Raw genomic sequence first — 19076 nt, 5'->3', positions numbered from 1 at the left:
CATGCTTTGCCCGTCTCCCCTGTCGTGCGCGAGCTTCGGCCTCAAGTTTCGGGCGTCGGGCGGACCCGGGACCCCTGTCGGGTACACACGCGCGCGTAACGGCGTCGAATATGGCACATAACATAACGATAGCATTGCAACGCGACGAAAGCATACAAACATAGAGCGGTCCACACATATTAATCCCAGTCCGACTGCATAGTCTTTGTGGCCCCCATAGAACGTAAACGTTGACCATTCGTCCGCACTCGACGCCCGGCGCTCAGCTGAGCCCCCAGATCCCCGCCTTGCGCACGCCCTCCACGAGCGCGTCCACGTTTCCGAGCATGCTCCCCAGGATCTCCTTCTTCTCCTCCATCGTGCGCGGGCCGTTGTTCTTCGTAGCCGCAGCTGCATTGGGCGAGCTCGCGCTCCGCGGGCCTAGCTTCAGGCCCGAGCCAAGCTCCGCTCCCGGTATGCGCGACGGGGAGTCGGTGAGGACGTCTGCGAGGCTCTGTGTGCGTCGGTGGACCTTGGATGCTGTTTTGGGCGTTTGTAGGTCTCGCGTCTTGCCCTTGCTGTCGTCGCGGCTTGTACGGGGTGTGGATGGCTGAGTGTCGCCGCCATTGGCGAGGGATGATGTCGAGGAGAGCGAGGAAGTCGAGGATACCGAGAAGCCGCGTGAATGGGCACCAAGTCGCGTGCGAGGCGTACTGACGGCCACATTGCGAACGACAGGCTCCTCGCTTTCCGTCTCCTCTGAAGAAAGTACGTCGCCGGCGGTGCGGAGACGCGTGCTCACGTTCGTGCGCTCGCGGAGCTTTGGACGCAGACCGCTTGGTTTATGTCCTAGGTGCGAGACTTCGGGCTTCTTCGGACTGAGCGGGACGAAGTCGACCTCCTTACGGAGCATAAGCAGCGAGCGGGGTTGGCCACGTCCAAGCGCATTGAGGGCATGGGCGCCAGAGGGCGGTGTAACGGTGCGGTGTGAGGGGACCAGGCCTGGTATGACCGATTTTGGTACGGACGAGGCCGGAGGAATGGAAGGAGGTGTCGCAGACGGTTTCGATGAGTCCGGATTACGGGAGGTAGCTAGTTCGTGAAGTGATCGTGATGTGGCGGCGGTAGAAGCAGAGCAGGCTGAGAACGCGGAAGATGCTGAAGAGGAGCGCGAGGAAGTTGCAGTGGTGTACGAAGAGTCCGAAGTTGCTGAGACGGAAGGGTATGAACGATGAGGGGCTACGGGGGTGTGAACTGGCGTCGCTGCGGGTGTTTGGATGTCGGACATGGAGAATTCCGGCACGCTGGCTGTTTCGTCGAGCAGATAGAAGTAGAGGAACTCGAGACATTTCATCCTGAGGCACGGCATGAGTAAATAGAAGGCAGGAGAATGAATGAGGGTGTACCTGACTTCACGCGGTGTACCTGCCCGCTTTAGGATCTTCACAATCACTTGCACGCCGTTCAAGTCCTCGAATACGCGGAGTGCAGGGATGGAGTCCACCAGGATACATAGCAGAGTGTCGATGACAACTGAAGCGAGGGGTATCTCCGTAGCCTTGGGTGGTGCGGCGGCGGACGCGTCGGATTTGGGCGAGGTGGGGGTACTCGAGGAAGGGGTGGATGTCGATTCCAAGTGACGCGACACTAATAGAAGATCCAGGAGCACCTATACAGTCAACGTGAGCAACTCTTCGCGACCTGACATAGATATAACATTACCTCTAAGGAATAACGTCTCCCTAAGGATTGTTTACTAGATTTGTGGGTAAGGGTCACACCTTGAATGATTGCCATGGCACGGGCTAGCTGACTAGCGAGAGTGGTAGAGTCAGACCTCTTCTCCCCTGCAATATATTGAGTGGCTACACAGTTGCGAAACGACGCTCGCTTACGGTCAATAGATCCCTTATTCAGGCAGCTCTCTAGTTGAGCGGAGGTTACTGCCGTCCAAGAGATGATGCGTGACGAGACTGGTAGAGGTGGTGTCAATGTATTTCGTGCATATATGACGTGGAGGACGCACCATTGCATTGGAATGTATCCTGCAAGGCATTGAAGTAGCCTATCAGTCCCTCCGCTCTCGGATCGCAGGTCTCGGCGAGGACGTGCTCTATTGCTACCAGTGCGTCCCCTTTGTCTGTAACGGACGCCCGACTGGATGCCAGCTGCGCATTGTCAGATAAACGCTTGAGGCAAATGCTGGCAATCTCACATCGTCTAAGGCATCCTGGAGGATGTCATGCATGGGCGCGACATTCGCGTCGGGGTGTAGTGGGTCCATGACTGGCTAGTGCGAAAGTGGCGCGAGGGTCAACACATGTAGGCTTCAAGTTTGGGCAGAGCGTGGTGAGAGTAGCGCAGACAGAGAAGAGACGGGCGAGCTAGAGTCAGTCGTCGCTGGTGTCGTGGTCGTCGTCGTCGAGGAGAGAGGTGAGGAGGTCGGCAAGGGCGCGTTGTTCGACGGCTGCCCCTGGTTCGAACGTCGAACCCCACTCTGGGGTTACGTAAACGGCCAACGCGTCTAGCGCGTTGCAGTCAGGTGATCGCGGGAGACGCGTCCCGCTGGAGGCCCGGAGCTCCGCCCTCGCGGCTATTTTGATCTCACCTGAACGACGCAAGCGGAGGCCATGATGTGCACACGGCCGCCGACCCAGCACCGTTCCCACCTTCTCGTCTTACCACCACCATGTCGCCCATCAGGACAGTGAGTACGCTGCGCTGCACGTCGTGCTCGCTCGTGCTCATTCCGAATGACAGCAATGGACGCGCCTCATCCGCTTCGTTGCCGCTGAGACGGCTCAAATTCACATTGGAGAGCCCGTGGACTCTAAGCTTGATAGTACGCAGATATACCGTTAAATCAGCTGAAGACTCAAATATTGACGTGACGACTAGTCGGTCTGGCAATCCACCAGAAGAAGCCTGTCAAGGCCTACGAGATCGTTGGCTCCGCTTTTGACCCTGCGGCGCAAGTAACGAAGAACGTTCTTACTGTCAAGCAGCTGCTTGCTCCGCTTTCGCGCGAGGAAGTTGGGCTTGTTCGCTGCCTTGGTCTGAACTATGCTGACCATGCTGTACGTGTATTTCATGGTGTCGTGCCTTAGCGATCTAACCTCTTAGACAGGCCGAAGCGAACCTTGCGGCTCCTGCGTAAATACGCCGCATATTCACAAATAGTCTACCTGCTCACATTAACTTCAGCTATCCCGTTCTATTCTACAAGCCCACGACGTCTCTTATCGGCCCGGAGGTCCCTGTCACCATCCCTAAACACGTTCAGCCTGTCGAAAAGCACCTGCCTGACTACGAAGTCGAGTTGACTGTTGTCATCGGCAAGGCCGCGAAGAACGTGTCGGAGGCAGACGCGTTGGACTACGTTCTGGCTTACACAGTTGGCAACGACGTCAGTTCATTTCTTCTTTCACCACTACTCTTTTGCTCACAGCTCTGTGTAGATTTCGTTCCGTTACCACCAGATGGCGGTGTCGCAATGGAACTTTTCCAAGGGCTATGGTACGGTCCATGATTTGCACTAACGAACCATGTCTGATACGAGTACGCCAAATAGACAACACCACCCCGATCGGCCCTTGCCTCGTCGCCGCACATGCCATCGCCGACCCGCAGAAGCTTAGCTTGAAGACTGTTGTCAACGGCAAGACTGTCCAAGACGGCACCACCTCGTAAGTTCTAACAAACGCAAATCTTCACATTTCACTCACACTCCTGCTACAACGGTCAGTGACCAAATCTTCAACGTCCGCCAAACCATTGCCTTCTTGTCTCAGGGCACGACGCTCCTCCCTGGCTCTATCATTATGACTGGTACGCCGAAGGGTGTCGGCTTCGTGAAGAAGCCTCCAGTCTACCTGAAGGATGGGGACGACATGAGTGTCTGGCTCGCAGGCGGTATCGGTACCCTGTACAACCCCGTGGTCGAGGAGCGTGGGAGCGAGAAAGCCAAGCTTTAAGCTGTAGGTCCATCAGCGGTCCGCGCAGGAGGCATTTATGCGACGCATTCGATCTTGGATGTCCTACATTCTTAGATGACCTATTCTTGACCTCGGGTGTATCTGGATTTGCGCTGTATACTATCATGATCACCGAGCTGACCGAGCTGCCTTAGTACTCATATTGAAACTCGTGATTGTCTGGTGAGTCCGCCAGCTTCCGAGTATACAAGCCTTTTCTCACCGATGATATATTCAGCGTTCGCCCTGTCAAGTGAAGCTAAGTTTGCACCGTGAAACATGGCAATGACGGCGGGCGATCGGTCCGTATGGGCAATTAAGCAACAAAGCTGTGCCCCTCAAGGCACCTCGAACTCCCGACGCGCTTCGTTCTCGCTCATCCCTGCGCGTTTTCCCACCGCACTCAAGGTCGGTCGCACGCGTGCGCTCTGAACTTCTCTCGGCATCAGACCAGTCAACCACGGTCTCGCTAGACCTTCCTATTTGGCGAGCATACTGACACGATTATATGCTCAGCACACCCCCTGCGTTCCCATACCTCCAATGTGCCACAATGTTTCTGCGGCCGCTGGGGCGTGCCGAAGTCGCATACCTTACATACCGGCTCCCGGTCGCCTACCCCAGTGAGCCGACGGCCATCCGCTTGGATGCACTCTGCTATATAAGCAGGTCGCAGTGTTTCCTGAACGCTGGCCTTGGCTGACTCGACAGTCTCAGCACTTGCGCTATACACGCACGCTCTGCGCCAGCCACGATGAAGTGGTCTACGTTCTCCCTTCTCCCGCTCCTCGTGTCCTTTGCGGCCGCCGCCCCCTCAGCACCGGCTGCGCCAGGATGGAGCTTCGACCTCAAGGAGGAGCGGTCGGGCATCGTCGCTCTGGAGGCTATCGTGGTCTCCCCGACGCTCGTCGTCTTCTTTGATCGTGCGTCGGATGACCCGCTCCAGATCAACAACCACTCCGCATGGGGCGCTTTGTGGAACCTCGAGACCAGCACAGTCAAGCCGCTCGACGTCCTGACGAACTCGTTCTGCGCGAGCGGCGCGCTTCTGAGTAACGGCACCATGGTCTCTTCACCTCCCCGTATGCGGAATGCAGAATGCTGACGTGCTGCCCCGACAGGCCAGCGTGGGTGGTGACCCACGCAGCTTCCCCGGAAACCCAGACATCGAAAACGGGCTGCAAGGCCTGCGCATCTTCGAGCCCTGCGCGTCGCCGACCGGGGACGGCTGCACGCTGTTCGAGGACCCGGCGACGGTGCACCTGCTCGAATCGCGCTGGTACCCGTCCTCGATCCGCATCTTCGACGGCTCCCTGCTCATCATCGGCGGCACGCACGTGAACGAGAACTTCTACAACCTCCACCCCGCGAACTCGTTCGAGTTCTTCCCGCGCAAGGAGAACACGCCGCGCCCGTCGGCGTTCCTCGAGCGCAGCCTCCCGGCGAACCTGTTCCCGCGGTGCGTGAGCGTCTTCCCACTGTGCCGCGTGCGACACTGACCGCCTCCTGCGTTTAGCGCCTTCGCGCTGCCTGACGGGAAGGTGTTCATGGTCGCGAACAACCAGTCTATCATTTACGACATCGAGGCGAACACGGAGCGCATCCTCCCCGACCTCCCGAACAACGTGCGCGTCACAAACCCCATCGACGGCTCCGCCATCCTCCTCCCGCTCTCCCCGCCCGACTTCATCCCCGAGGTCCTCGTCTGCGGCGGCACCGCGACTGACCCCATCGACCCCCTCCTGCTCTCCTCGCAGACCCCCGCGACCACTCAATGCTCGCGCATCACGCTCACCGAAGAGGGCATCGCGAAGGGCTGGGAGGTCGAGCACATGCTCGAGCCGCGCACGATGCCCGAGCTCGTGCACCTCCCGAACGGCCAGGTCCTCATCGCGAACGGTGCGCGCTCCGGCTTCGCCGCGCTGCATCAGGTCTCGGACCCCATCGGGAACTCCAACGCGGACCACGCCGTGCTCGTCCCGTCGCTGTACACGCCCGACGCGCCACTCGGGCAGCGCATCAGCAACGCGGGCATGCCGGACTCGGGCATCGCGCGCGTGTACCACTCGAGCATCACGCTCACGCCGCAGGGCAACTTCCTCATTGCGGGCAGCAACCCGAACGGGAACACGACGGTCGGGCCTGGCATCAAGTTCCCGAGCGAGTTCAGGGTGCAGACGCTGGACCCGCCGTTCATGTTCGTCGAGCGGCCGAAGATCCTGAACACGCCTGCAAAGCTTGCGTTCAACAAGAAGTTCACCGTCCCGATCTCGATCCCGTCCACGCTCACGCGTCCGGGCGCGAAGGTCCAAGGTGACTGTCTCCTCAAGTCGCATACAATGGCAAATGTACTCACTGACTTGGCACACAGTCTCGCTCATGGACCTCGGGTTCTCCAGCCACGCGTTCCACTCGAGCGCGCGCCTCGTCTTTATGGATGCGACGATCTCGCGCGACCAGAAGTCGCTCACGTTCACGACGCCGCCGAACGGCCGCGTCTTCCCGCCTGGCCCAGCCACCGTCTTCCTCACCATCGACGATGTGACGAGCGAGGGCGCGTGGGTGATGGTCGGCAGCGGAAACTCGCCGCCGACCCTCGAGTAGAGTGCTGCATACCGTCGCATTTTTACCATCGCAATACAACAATTATATATCTCATGTAGTCTTCAGGGGGATTATTACCTATCGAAGGGCTTCGAATCGGTCTTCGAGCGACGGTCGAGCCTTATCAGTGTGGTAATAAGCGTCAAGCGAGAGGACGACTTACCGTCAAAGGCATCTGCGCTGGCCACATCGACATCGCGCATATACTCCCTCACCCTCTCGCCTTCCCATGCTGGTACCTCTCTGACCTCAATCCGCTCGGTGTCCCTAATAAAGCGCCACCACCGCCATCGCGTCCGTATCCCTCGCCTTTCCGGCATTTGTCCCAACGCGAGGTAACGGAGTCTGGGTAGGGCGACCACGGCGTGCTCTAGCAATTGTTTGCAATGCTCCTGCTCAGCGTCATCTGATATAGACGGGTCATGCGTGTACGGAGCCGCGATGCATAGAAACATGAGTGGCAGCGTCTTGAGCTCAAATAAGGCGTGTTCGAAGAGGATGTCGCTCTGGCCAGTGGCACATGTCAGTATAGTGATGTCAAACTTGAAAAGTAACGCGAGAGAGCTCACGAGCGATATAACCATAGACGAGAAGTCCTGCTCGATACCCTCGTACTCGAACCAGCGGAGCTGGGACGTAAACTCCAGCTCCACAACGTGGGCGGTCCAGAGGGATGGCGTGAGCGAATCGGATCGCACGGTAAGTCTTGTCAATGCATCTGTATATGTTCCCGTTAATATATGCTGTTACGCTCAAGCGGGCGCGGGGTATGCTTACGGGCGCCGTTCCATCCTACTATATATCTAGGTTCGTCCCCTTCATCAACCGGGAGGGGCGTGTCATCCAGAACGAGCGTATTGAGATTAGGGAACTGTCGTCCGATATACCAAAGGCTGGGAAAGCGCGTTGGCCACGTGTATCCTCTAGGGTCTCTCCAGCTGGAAGTCGATGAGGCGACTAGTCTGCGAAGCGTGGGGTGTGAGATTGGGGGCTTGAAAGTACCGGATTCGGCGTCAAAGCCTTCACCACTGGCGTCAGGATAGCTGAAGCTTGAGTCTACCAGCTCCAGCTCCATCACGTTGGGCAGATGAGAGAGCAGTCCAGCCAAGTCGCTCCAATCAAATTCGCCACCACCATAAACGATGTGAAGCGAGACAAGGCACTGAGGGTATAAAGTCGTAGTGAAGGCGGCCCTCTTCGGTCGGTATACTGTCAGATGCAAGAGGGAGGGAAGGGCCTCTACTGCGCGCCTGACTAGCGCGTTCTCCAGTGCCCCGTTGCCACAGGTGAGATGACGAAGGTTCCGAGCCGCCGAGAGGATTTTGCGGAGATAATCTGACGCCTTGTGTACATCGCGAGGTCGGTGAAAGTTGATACTGAGAGACGCCAGATGGGCCGCGTTCCCTGGATTGCTGGCTAGGTAGCGGCTCAGCGAAGCAGCGTGTGAGATTCTCCTGCAAATAAAATTCGTCGGGCGGGGAGGAAAGGCCACGTAAAACGCTTTCGAAGACAAAGAGAATGTGAGCCTTTCCCGATCGGAGAGGTATAAGCATATTTCACGGAAGACGTCCTCGGGGAGATAGCAGGGACGGGGCTTGAAATGAAGGCCCGTAGACGTTGATTGTACGCTGGACGTGGTTGTCCCGGTCGGCTGTGGTGGGGTTGCGTCCGGGAGGGGGGTTATCCAGATGGGAGGTGCTCTAGATAGTAGCAGTTGTCGCATGAAGAGAACTATAACTCATCGAACTCCAGTGCTCAGCGCGTACTATACTGTCGACAGACGGTGAGCAAACTCACAATATCGTTTCCTTCGGCTCAGACTAGTTATATATCAAGATCTCCGTCAGGAAACCGTGTGTTGCTTGTACCTGCGCACTTTTTGTGAATACTATATGATAGTATGAGTCGTGGCCGTGGTCAAGTTTGCGCCCGGTAGTCCGTTCATGCCAGATCAACGCAAGGGGCCCATGGAAGATTAGATAAGATTAGATCCCCCTCGCCATAGTTGCAACTCGCTCAAGTAGAGTTGTGGCTCTTGTTCTCTTCCTCCATCTCTTCCGCCATCTTGTCTCAGTTGCCTCTAGCGTCTTGACAAATTGCTAATGAAGGACACGTTATCACGAGCGATCAACCGACGATAGTACCGCTGGCGAACTACCTCCGAGCCGTTGCAAAACCAATTCGGTTGAGACAAAGGGACTTCCGTGTGTACGCTACGAGATGTTGTCGAGACTCGATGCAAGAGGTCTTGTGGTCGGAGATGTTGCGGGTCTATCAGATCAGGTGAGTGACGCGTGGTCTAAACGTGTGTCTTCTTGACAAATGCCTGCAAGCGTCTTCCGAGTCGGTCTATCATCTTCATCAACCGCGTCCGGCTTCTGTGAACCTTGGCAGCTCTCTACGCTGTGAACTCAGTGATGCTCCTGACGCTCCCGAACGAACTGCTCATTGAGATCGTGGGCCACCTCGCCCGCGATGTCGAAGCTCTTCGCAGTTGTGGACTTACTTGCCGCTTGCTCCTCCCCGTCGTCCGCGAAGAACTATTCGCTGTCCTCAACATCCTTGCTCTAGAACGGGCGTATATGCACCCATACCTCCCGCTTACGCGTCAGCTTCGCATTGGCCCGGGATACGAATCTGACATTCTCACCCCTCGCGCTTTCCCCGCCCTCAATCCGCAGGCTCTTCCAAATCTATCAGCTCTCAGTATTGTTGGCCTAAACTTCGTCACACACACTAGACTTCACTCGCCTATGTACAGTGCGCTAGCGAATTTCACATCGGTTTCGGACCTATCTCTCTCAAGCGTCGTCTTCCTTCACCTCAGACACATACAGTCCCTCGTATGCGCCCTGCCCAACCTCTCGTCCCTGTCCTTGCGCCGCGTCACGTACGAATTCATCTCCGGTACCGCTGTGCACGTCCAGCTGGCGAAAGATGTCGACGACCTGGCTATGGCGCGACCACGGCTCTCCCGGCTGTCCATATTCCAGGTGTCATTCTGCATGGCGTCACAGCATGTAGCGGCGTGGCTCGCACTTAGTCCAACCGGGGAGTCGCTGAAAGTGTTGACCATCCCCCAGGGTGCACAGGGCCCCGAGGAGATACTTAAACATTTCGGCCCTTCGGTCGAGCATCTCAACGTACCCGTGCAGACCTTGGCGGGTAAGCCGCTCTAGCATATCCTTGTATCGCCTCACCTAATTCGGCCCTATTTAGCGTGCATATTTAACAACCATCTGCGCAGCTATACGTCGCTCCGCTTACTCGAGGTCTCCCTGGACGTCTCCGACTCCCCGCGCGACCGGTGGGACCTGCTTTTACGTCTCTTCCAGCACGCTATTGTTGCGGACTACCTCCATACCATCACCATCGTTTTCCGTCTCGAGCATTCGCTACCGAGGGGGCTACGCAGTGCGCTGCAATGGGACACGTTCAGTCTCATCGAGGAAGAGCTGAGCAGCACGAAGTTCAACGCCCTGCGCACCGTCGAAATCGTCGTTTTGTGGGCGGAAGATTGGAGCAGGAGTTTAGAGCCGGAGGTGGAATCTCTGTTGCGCAAGATCCGCCGTCACCTATCCCGTCTGTCCGCTCAGAAGACGTTAGTGACTAGGCACATGGTACTTCAGGAGGTTCGTCTACATGCTTATGATCTCCCGTTTACCAATAACGAGGTTCTTGTAGTCCGGTGCAATGGAGTGTTAGGTATACCCCATACATTCCCCAACGACACACACGACGGCCGCGTAGAAGATCAATCCAAGCTTTTTACGTAGGTCGCTTCATCTTGGAAATCATGTTGTGCGCGTTGAAAAAAATCGGGGCGACGTGCGGACATCTGTACGTTGAACCGTGAACCTTAATGATTATCACGAGGCCGCGGCGCTTTGCCATTGACGCTCTTTGCCAGCGCATTTGGCAGCCTGGTCATCGATCACCGCCTGCGCTCTCATCTTCCTCGCATTGTGGGGGGCTCGCACTCCAGGACACCTTATCGTCCACTGCGAGTATTCAACTCCGGTGAGTATCCATCTGAGGAAGAAACAATCCCGTCGCTGACGTCTCTGCTAGGCTAGGGCTAGAGACCCACTGCGGTTAAACATGCCTCGCTTTCTGCACACTTGGACTGGAGCATTTGTCTGGGTGGAGGACCCGAAGCAAGTGTCATACGCTATCCTCTCCCATACCTGGCGAACCCCACTCCAGGGCGGTGAGCAATCATATGATCATATCCGCATATTCCAAGATTCGCTGGCACTGTACACGTTGCAAAATCCCCCTACTTCGCCCATCGACCCTCCCACGATCTTTACCCACTGCCCTACCCTATCGGACAAGATCAAGGGTGTTTGCTACATCGCTCGGGAGGCCGGTTATCAGCTCCTCTGGATGGACTCGTGTTGCATCGACAAGTCGAGCAGCTCTGAACTCTCCGAGGCGATCAACTCGATGTACGAGTGGTACAGACTCGCAGACGTATGCTACGTCTACCTCGAGGACGTGCCCATCGGCCCCGACCCTACTCGAGCCGACTCGAAATTCCGAACCAGCAGATGGCACACGCGTGGATGGACACTGCAAGAGCTCATCGGTGCCGAGCGTGTCGTGTTTTTGTCGAACACCTGGCGCCTCTTGGGTACGAAGATGGGACTGGCCCCCACGCTGGCGGAGATCACTGGGGTCGATCACGACATCCTCACTGGCCGCGTCTCTGTTGACTCCGTCAGCGTCGCACGTAGAATGTCTTGGGCCGCCGGGCGACAAACAACGCGTATCGAAGACCAGGCATACTGCTTGATGGGCCTATTTCGCGTCCACATGTCTCCTATCTATGGCGAGGGCACGAATGCGTTTCTTCGTCTCCAGGAGGCGATCATCCGGACCATCCCTGATCAAACGATCTTCGCCTGGGGTCGCTATTGCACGGTCTTATCTCTGGAGGACAGGATATGCGACTGGAGCGCCCGAGGGCCGTATTCCCCGTCTCTACTTGCAGAATCTCCACGCGACTTCGCCCGTGTGGGCGATGTCACCCCCCTGTCACCTGCTGAATTTGCGTGGCGCCTCCAAAAGACAGAGGCAGAAATCCCGTTACTCCACTGCGCCTTTACTCCCGAAGGTGTTCGCATCCCACTCCTCTGCATCGACCTCATGAACGTACCCCCCGATTTCCGATCCTTTCTCTGGTCTGATAATAGCTTCATGGGACACTGTGAAGGGTGCATGCGTTACGCCCACACCCTCGCATTCCTGCGGTGCCAGGACCAGGCTGGTTGTCTTGTCGCTCTACCCCTTTGCCAAAGACGGATCACAACGTTCGAAGAAGCGGACCCGTTCCATCTAGGCATGTACGTGGCTACCTGGTTACCCTGTCACAAGCACGCGCAGGAATCATCTCCTGGTCGCGCTGTACGTCTCACTCAGGAGGCGCTCGCGGTTGTTCAGGAACATCTCGCAAGTGCATCTCTCAGTGAGGTCTTCCTTCTCCGTCACACTGACAGACCAAAGCCACGCAAAGAAGGCCTTGCGAGTCTCCGGATTTGGCGACCTTTGGAAGATTCCCCACACTTCGACCTCTCGGTTGACTGTATCGAGGGTCTAACTACTCCCGGATTCTCTGTCTCACCTCTAAACGTTGTGTTGCAACGGGACATAATGATCCTACAGACGACTCTAATGCACCAGACTTTTCCATCCAGCGAGGACTCGGTTCCCTCGTTCAAACACACTGTTGAGCTCCAGACCACATTTTCCAAGTGGCACGACAAGGAACGCCTCTGGGCTAGATGGGAGACCGCGGTCCGATTCTCTGTGATCAACCACTTCTACTTCCTCCAGTCGCCGTTGACCGACTCGGACGACCCTCTCCCAAACGGCCTTCCCCCAGCTTCCCCGTATCCAATGCGAATCACACCCTCCGGGCTCCCTATCTTCTACAGAAAGGCACCTGAAATCGTACAGGCATCCCGCTTTGACGAACTGTCGATCAGGACACGTGAAGTCGCCGAGGCCTCATTTGCGATTCCCGCTGACCAGCACTGGAACAAGGAAGACCATCACCTCAGGACACTGTGCCTCAAGCTCGAGCGTCGAGATTGGGACTTCAACCTCGCCGATGAAAAGTGTCTCTTGCTTCACATCGAAATATCTGACACGTACCCCTCAACCGGGTCCACTGCTACTGACGGCATCTCCCCGAACCTTGACGAGGACGAGGACGAGGATGACAACATCCATGTATACCTTCTCGACGACGTGCTCACTGCAGCTTTCGAGGACGACTTGCGCGCCAACACTCAGGCTAACGTATCTACCGAGTACAAACCCCACGACATACAGTCCGTAGACAAGCCTGAAGCCTCCGATTCGAAGGCGCGATCAGAGCAACCCCTGGCGCCTACCGAAGCCGACGTCTCCGACGACCAATCTGATACCCCTACGAAGGTTCCCCCTGCTTCTTTGAAAGACTCGGGAGCTTCAAGGTTGCATTCCGCTTCTACTAGCCTGGAGTCCGGCGCAGCACATCCCGAGATTCCGGCGAAGAGGGCTTCACAGGTATCGGACACTGAGATGACGGCTTCAACTGCGGCTGTCAGGCCGAGAACGCCCGTGCTACCTGAAGTAGGATCTGTGAGTGAATGTCCTATAGCGTTTGCGCATGCTGGAGTTCGTTGACGCTTACCCAGTCGCTGCGGCCCTCTGCATCTCTCGGTGACCAACTGAAGGAGCCGAATGCAGCTACGCCGGCTCCGCTTGCCCTATGCACGCAACCTCCAGAGTCAGATGCCAGCTATTGCGGTGACACCTCCGATGACGGCTGCCCCCAAACCTGTTCGGCCAACGACCACATGCGACCTGAGATTTCTCTCGACGCTGCCAACACTTCAACAGACTCTCTTCCAGCTGGGCATCCCATTCCAACCTTAACGGTCGACGACCCCTCCGAACTACCCATCGACATTCATTTATCCTCTGCCACACCAGGGGTTGCAAAGACACTAGATCCGCGAGCGTAGGGTGGATACTATACACCGGATGGGCAACACAGTCGCCGACGTGAGTCCGCCGCCGCAGATGGCCAGTACGTATCCCTCAGGTTCTCGCTCGCCATATCCTTGGTTTGTCCTTTTCGGCCATCTGGGGCGAGGGCGTTGTCTTCACCTGGTTGCTTGACCTCACCGGCATGTCCTCCCTCGTCTGGGGCACCATCGGCGTCATCTCCATCCGCTTCCGGCGCGCGTGGACCGCACAGGGCCGCGCGCTCGCAGACCTACCCTGCCAGCAGCCGCTGTACCCCATCCTCCCGATCGAGACCGTCATCCTCGCGGTGCTCATGTTCGCCGCGCAGGGGTACTCGGCCGTCGTCGCGGAGCCATTCAGCCCGCAGAACGTCGTCGCGACGTACATCGGGCTCGCGATCTACATCCTCTGCTACGTCGGGTATTGGGTGTACGACCGTTTCTGGCCCGCCGGGAATAGGGTGCACCTCGTGCCGGGAATAGGGTGCACCTCGTGCCGCTGATGGAAATGGATTTGGATACGGACGCGGTCTGGGGGCAGGGCGGGGGTGCGCGGATGCGCGAGAAGGAGGCGGCGGAGCGCACGCAGCGGGATGAGGATGACGTCGCGGAGGGGAAGCGCACGAAGGTGCAGCTGAGGCGCATCGGGCGGCATATGCTCTGAGCGCCGCGCGTTGGCCCGGGATGGCGCCTTCATGCTCCTCCTCCGAGGCGGTAGTTGAGCAGTCGGACGTCTTCTCTCCGGGATTTCTTGGTTCAGATGCTTATATTTCTTGGGGCAGTGATAAATGCGATGCGATGTTGGGGCGAGAATTAAAGGTAAACTATGTATCGGGCGCTGCTGAGCCCGGTCAAAACCCATTGTAGCGTATTGTACACTAGATCCTGTAGCGACGCTTCGACGCGCGCCCACGATGCGCCGTGATACCCATTATTACGATCCGTTTATGCTTAAGCTCGTATGTAAGTTGTCCGAGGTCACAGACTCATCTAGTGATTGCATGCATATTCAAGCCGCGGTACCGCTCCCCGAAGCCGCAGATGTCCCCGCGGCCGCCTGCAGCCTGCGCAGTGTGCCCGCCATTGTGAGCCACTTCGTCACCGAAGACAGCACCTTCTTCCCCTCCGGCCCAATCCACTCCTCCAACTTCCCCGCACCCAGCCCCGCCCTCAGCGCAGCGAGATAATTCTTCGCCGTTGGGCCCTTGACCCCCGTGAGGCGCACCAATTCCCCAAGGAGTTCCGCGTCGTTCGTGCAGTGCCCGCGCGCCTCGAGCGCGTCGTACACGCCCAGGAACGTCTGTCCACGCCCGTTCGCGGTGAGCAGGTGCGGGTGTGTGAAGAAGCGGTACGGGCGCGCGACGTAGATGACGCGCGGGTGGGCGAGCGCGGTGGGGGGCGCGATGGAGGGGTGTGAGATGTCGAGGCCGATGCGCGGGGAGCGGAATATGCGTGGTGGGGTGGGTGCTGGTTTGGAGGATACGGAGGGAGGGGCGGGAGGGGTGCGCCGGAGCCACATCGTGGAGTCGCGGGAAGGGATGAGGTTGGGCGAGGGCGGGAGGGCAGAGATGTCGCCGTCCCAGTGGAGGGCGACGAGTTCGGCGATCTCGCTCGCGCCGCTCAGACGGAGGAGCTCGTCGACTAGGAGGGACGGGCCGGAGATGACTTTAGAGTCGCTCGCGCGGCGGATCGAGCGCAGGAGGACGCCCCCGCGCAACACGGCGTTTTCGGCCGCTGAGGAAGATGCTTCGCCAGGGTTGGCAGGCAGGAAGTACTTGGAGGTGACGGTGGGCGGCGGGGCTCCGATCGTGATGTCCATGCCTTTCCGCGTGCCGCCGCGGTATCCCATTGGCGCAGCTCCCTGAGGAACGGGATCGTTCGTGCGTCTCGGCGGTCTGTGGAAGTACCTTCTAGGCGATGTATGGTGAGTTGTATAAGACGTAGTATTGCAGAGTATGACGGACCATCTTCCCGCTTGACTCTGCTCTGCGCTGGCGTGCGTGAATGGGTCTTCGTGTGAGCCGGACTTGTACAGGTAGAATTCGAGCTCAAGGATCTCCAGGTACTCTATCTTCTCTTCATGTGTCACCTCGAGCCGGTAGTTGTGCAGTAACTCAGACGCGAGGAGTTCGAAACGAGCAGAGATGTCTTGCTGAGACTGGAGTGCGCAGAAGTCGAAAAGCTCCGAGAGGTCAGCAGTGCGATTTGTCACCTGTGGCAGGGGCTGCGGAGGCTGTGGAGGCGGGCCATGGGGTGCAGGTGGGGGAGGCATGTCGAGTGCGTGCTTGATGTCATAAGTCGAGAAGTCAGAACCCGAAGCAGTCCTGCGGTGTTTTGCTGAAGGACTGGAATTAGACGAGATATCCTCATGTCTGCGTTTACTGCAAAAGCGGATGGAATGAGTGTTGCTGAATATTCATGCGCATGAAACGATACTCACCCTGTCGGCGGCTGCATGTTGTGAGATTCGTCGTCGAGTTGAGTGAGAAAGGACGATATCCAACGAACCGGTGCAGTCTAGCTGACGCCGCGTGTATGTGGTTGAAGTGCAACTAGCAAGCGAGTACGTCGTCCATTGATCAAGCTCAAATACTGTCAGACACCCCCGACCGAGTCGGAGGATGTTCAAGTGAAAAATTAAGCGTGAAGGAGGTGCACAGCAATGTGCCACAGTCCTGACGTGGCCGCCAAGAAGGGAAGGTCACCTTCCTATTCTGGTGGCATGGTTCGTGCCACGAGATGGGCGTCTAGTAGCTCAGAGCCGCGTGTCTCCGCACGCCCATCCGCCATCTTCCGTCGTTCATCGTTGCCAAGTCTGCGACCCACTGCTCCTTTACTACAGTCTCTCTTTCTGTAGGCCAACTGCGGCGGTCGATACCACATGCAACTCATCTTTCGATAATAGGAAGCCTCTCAGGCCATCGACTAGTGCCCTCGGCCCGGATGGAGCGAACACTGTTTCTCACCATCGTCAGCGGAACCCGCCTTACGCGTGGCAAAAGTGGGACATTCAGCGATCCCATGAGCCCTCTCCCCCTGGATTCTTCAACGGTTAAAACATAGGTATGAGAGCGCCAAGGTATTATCTGCGCCATGCAAAGCCTTTTTCGTTCGCCGTCGGCCGTCCGCTGTAGCTTCTCTCTCCCGGCAGACGTGCATGGACTACACGGTATTTGGTGCGTGGTTCGCGCGTACTGCCAAGACAGCTCGTTTGAATTATCTCAACAGTCTTGAGGAACGATTTCGCTTCGTCGCGCTCCTTAAACAGGGCATCATCACTTGAAATGCATGAGTAAGGATCATTCGAGCTGCAGGAGGGCCGCGCTGCCCGACGAATGGATGGTTCGAACGACACACCAAGCCACTAGCTGCGCAAATTCCGGCCCTGAATCGCTCGCCTGACACTCAAGTGACTCGTTTTGTCCTACTCAATGCTCGAAGTTTCTTACGGTCTTTAACCGATCGGGGGCCGTCGAGAATGCATATATACGTGCACATCGTTCCGTTGGACGCCAGGTTCAAAGGCTCTTCAAGTGCCTCTAGGAACACCTCTCAGCGCAGCCCTCGCTTCTACGATGACGAAGCTCATCCTCCCTCTGCTTTCTGCCCTGCTGTCTGTCGCCATTGCGGCACCGGCTGCGCCCGGATGGTTATTCGACCTCAAGGCGGAGCGCTCTGGCATCGTCGCTCTGGAGTCCATCGTCGTCTCGCCGACGCTCGTCATCTTCTTCGATCGCGCTTCCAATGACCCGCTGCAGATTAACAACCATTCCGCCTGGGGTGCCCTTTGGGATCTCCAGACTAGCACCGTCAAACCGCTCGACGTGCTCTCCAACTCGTTCTGCGCCAGCGGCGCCCTCCTGAGCAACGGAACCATGGTCAGTTGGCTTCGTCATTGAGAAAGGCGTCGCTCACGACGTGTTGGTTGCACCAGGCTAGCGTAGGGGGCGACCCCGACGGCTTCCCCGGGAACCCGACCATCAGGCCAGGCACACAGGCGATCCGGCTTTTCGAGCCTTGCGCCTCTCCGTCCGGCGACGGTTGCACGCTCTTCGAGGACCCCGACAACCTGCACCTGCTGGAGCATCGCTGGTACCCGTCGTCTATCCGCATCTTCGACGGCAGCCTCATGATCGTCGGCGGCATACACACGGACACGCCGTTCTACAACACCGATCCCGCACTGAGTTTCGAGTTCTTCCCGCCTAAGGAGAACGCGCCGCGGCCGTCCGAGTTCCTGAAGAGGTCTCTTCCGGCGAATTTGTTCCCGCGGTGTGTACATTCTCACCTGTCGTGCCGCTCCCGCTGATTGCAGTGTTCGTCCGACAGCGTCTTTGCTTTGCCAGACGGCAAAGTGTTCATGGTGGCCAACAACCAGTCTATCATCTACGACATCGAGGCGAACACCGAGCGCATCTTGCCCGATATCCCGAACAACGTACGCGTCACAAACCCCATCGACGGCTCCGCCATCCTCCTCCCGCTCTCCCCGCCCGACTACGTCCCCGAGGTCCTCGTCTGCGGAGGCACCCAGACCGACCCCGTCGACCCCTCGCTGCTGTCCTCGCAGACTCCCGCGACGACCCAATGCTCGCGCATCACGCTCACCGAAGAGGGCATCGCGCAGGGCTGGGAGGTCGAGCACATGCTCGAGGGGCGCATCATGCCCGAGCTCGTGCACGTCCCGAATGGGCAGGTCCTCATCGCGAACGGTGCGCGCTCCGGCTTCGCGGCGATCCGCCACGTACAGGACCCGATCGGGAACTCGAACGCGGACCACCCGGTGCTTGTGCCGTCGCTGTACACCCCAGACGCCCCGCTCGGGGAGCGCTTCAGCAACGCGGGCATGCCGGACTCGGGCATCGCGCGCGTGTACCACTCGAGCATCACGCTGACGCCGCAGGGCAACTTTTTGATTGGGGGGAGCAACCCGAATGTGAATGTGACGGTGGGCGAGGGCATCGTGTTTCCGAGCGAGTTCAGGGTGCAGACGCTCGACCCGCCGTTCATGTTTGTGGACAGGCCGAAGATCCTGAGCACCCCGGAGAAGCTTGCGTTTGGCGCGAGCGTCACGGTGCCGATCTCGCTCCCGGCGAGCCTTGCGCGTGAGGGCGCGAAGGTCCAAGGTGCGTTGCTCGTTGCGTGTCGTAGAATGGGAAGGTACTCATGAGGGTACCGCGCAGTGTCGCTGATGGACCTTGGGTTTTCGAGCCACGCGTTCCACTCGGGCGCGCGGCTCGTGTTTTTGGACGCGGAGGTCTCGCCTGACGGCAGCGAGCTCACGTTCACGACGCCGCCAAACGGACGCGTCTACCCGCCGGGACCGGCTACTCTCTTCCTCACGGTTGACGATGTCACGAGTGAGGGCGCTTGGGTGATGATGGGCAGCGGAAACTCGCCGCCGACGCTGGAGTGAGCGGGCTCAGGCACGGTATACGTATGTATCTAGGCATTGGCGCTGGCAATAGGAGCACTAGTGAATCCATGCTGCCCATCGCGG

General features: G+C 58.0%; 9 protein-coding genes across 9 annotated transcripts; 6 read left to right on the top strand and 3 right to left on the bottom strand.

The window, feature by feature from the left end:
- Positions 1 to 262: 262 nt before the first annotated feature.
- Positions 263 to 2230, bottom strand: TRAVEDRAFT_63070 (CDC14-domain-containing protein; the record flags this gene model as incomplete). The annotated part of the gene is made up of 6 exons (XM_008037055.1): positions 263 to 1334; positions 1386 to 1648; positions 1702 to 1826; positions 1875 to 1952; positions 2006 to 2147; positions 2195 to 2230. 6 exons carry the CDS (start codon positions 2225 to 2227, stop codon positions 263 to 265), a joined length of 1713 nt encoding a protein of 570 aa, XP_008035246.1.
- Positions 2231 to 2617: 387 nt separating this feature from the next.
- Positions 2618 to 4086, top strand: TRAVEDRAFT_26871 (uncharacterized protein). The gene is made up of 8 exons (XM_008036572.1): positions 2618 to 2686; positions 2740 to 2821; positions 2878 to 3056; positions 3107 to 3132; positions 3184 to 3385; positions 3438 to 3495; positions 3551 to 3665; positions 3725 to 4086. Exons 1-8 carry the CDS (start codon positions 2669 to 2671, stop codon positions 3951 to 3953), a joined length of 909 nt encoding a protein of 302 aa, XP_008034763.1. The 5' UTR covers positions 2618 to 2668; the 3' UTR covers positions 3954 to 4086.
- A 621-nt stretch (positions 4087 to 4707) lies between these two features.
- Positions 4708 to 6557, top strand: TRAVEDRAFT_118266 (glyoxal oxidase precursor; the record flags this gene model as incomplete). Its single annotated transcript, XM_008037054.1, has 4 exons — positions 4708 to 5019; positions 5075 to 5412; positions 5470 to 6266; positions 6325 to 6557. 4 exons carry the CDS (start codon positions 4708 to 4710, stop codon positions 6555 to 6557), a joined length of 1680 nt encoding a protein of 559 aa, XP_008035245.1.
- Positions 6558 to 6627: 70 nt separating this feature from the next.
- Positions 6628 to 8370, bottom strand: TRAVEDRAFT_56568 (uncharacterized protein). Its single transcript, XM_008036959.1, has 5 exons — positions 8355 to 8370; positions 7335 to 8288; positions 7127 to 7275; positions 6721 to 7063; positions 6628 to 6658 (listed from the first exon to the last, which is right to left on the bottom strand). Exons 2-5 carry the CDS (start codon positions 8278 to 8280, stop codon positions 6636 to 6638), a joined length of 1461 nt encoding a protein of 486 aa, XP_008035150.1. The 5' UTR covers positions 8281 to 8288; positions 8355 to 8370; the 3' UTR covers positions 6628 to 6635.
- A 1141-nt stretch (positions 8371 to 9511) lies between these two features.
- TRAVEDRAFT_63068 (uncharacterized protein) lies at positions 9512 to 10508 on the top strand (the record flags this gene model as incomplete). The annotated part of the gene is made up of 3 exons (XM_008037053.1): positions 9512 to 9722; positions 9777 to 10189; positions 10242 to 10508. 3 exons carry the CDS (start codon positions 9512 to 9514, stop codon positions 10260 to 10262), a joined length of 645 nt encoding a protein of 214 aa, XP_008035244.1. The 3' UTR covers positions 10263 to 10508.
- Positions 10509 to 10658: 150 nt separating this feature from the next.
- Positions 10659 to 11468, top strand: TRAVEDRAFT_116171 (uncharacterized protein; the record flags this gene model as incomplete). The annotated part of the gene is made up of 1 exon (XM_008037052.1): positions 10659 to 11468. A coding segment is annotated over one exon (810 nt), but the record flags the coding sequence as incomplete, so codon positions are not given.
- A 2082-nt stretch (positions 11469 to 13550) lies between these two features.
- Positions 13551 to 14603, top strand: TRAVEDRAFT_26868 (uncharacterized protein; the record flags this gene model as incomplete). Its single annotated transcript, XM_008036571.1, is given in 2 exon segments — positions 13551 to 14043; positions 14058 to 14603. Coding segments are annotated over 2 exon segments (419 nt in total), but the record flags the coding sequence as incomplete, so codon positions are not given.
- On the bottom strand, positions 14586 to 16033 carry TRAVEDRAFT_63066 (uncharacterized protein; the record flags this gene model as incomplete). The annotated part of the gene is made up of 3 exons (XM_008037051.1): positions 14586 to 15483; positions 15541 to 15957; positions 16017 to 16033. The coding sequence occupies 3 exons, from the start codon at positions 16031 to 16033 to the stop codon at positions 14586 to 14588; spliced, it is 1332 nt and encodes a 443-aa protein (XP_008035242.1).
- Positions 16034 to 17151: 1118 nt separating this feature from the next.
- Positions 17152 to 18992, top strand: TRAVEDRAFT_115556 (glyoxal oxidase precursor; the record flags this gene model as incomplete). The annotated part of the gene is made up of 4 exons (XM_008037050.1): positions 17152 to 17454; positions 17511 to 17848; positions 17906 to 18702; positions 18760 to 18992. The coding sequence occupies 4 exons, from the start codon at positions 17152 to 17154 to the stop codon at positions 18990 to 18992; spliced, it is 1671 nt and encodes a 556-aa protein (XP_008035241.1).
- Positions 18993 to 19076: the final 84 nt, after the last annotated feature.

Source organism: Trametes versicolor (assembly GCF_000271585.1).
Source record: "Trametes versicolor FP-101664 SS1 unplaced genomic scaffold TRAVEscaffold_3, whole genome shotgun sequence".
Lineage (NCBI taxonomy): Eukaryota > Fungi > Basidiomycota > Agaricomycetes > Polyporales > Polyporaceae > Trametes > Trametes versicolor.
The sequence above is the reverse complement of the archived record's forward strand: the minus strand, read 5'-3'. Positions and strand labels throughout refer to the sequence as shown.

Excerpts from the sequence above, each read along its gene's own strand:
- TRAVEDRAFT_26871 (XM_008036572.1), top strand. Across the intron at positions 3,057-3,106 it reads TGAACTATGCTGACCATGCT|GCCGAAGCGAACCTTGCGGC; the intron begins GTACGTGTATTT and ends CCTCTTAGACAG. Across the intron at positions 3,666-3,724 it reads GTCCAAGACGGCACCACCTC|TGACCAAATCTTCAACGTCC; the intron begins GTAAGTTCTAAC and ends TACAACGGTCAG.
- TRAVEDRAFT_56568 (XM_008036959.1), bottom strand. The coding sequence starts at position 8,280 with ATGCGACAACTGCTACTATCTAGAGCACCTCCCATCTGGATAACCCCC. Across the intron at positions 7,064-7,126 it reads CGTCTATGGTTATATCGCTC|AGCGACATCCTCTTCGAACA; the intron begins GTGAGCTCTCTC and ends GCCACTGGCCAG. Across the intron at positions 6,659-6,720 it reads CAGCGCAGATGCCTTTGACG|ACCGATTCGAAGCCCTTCGA; the intron begins GTAAGTCGTCCT and ends CGTCGCTCGAAG.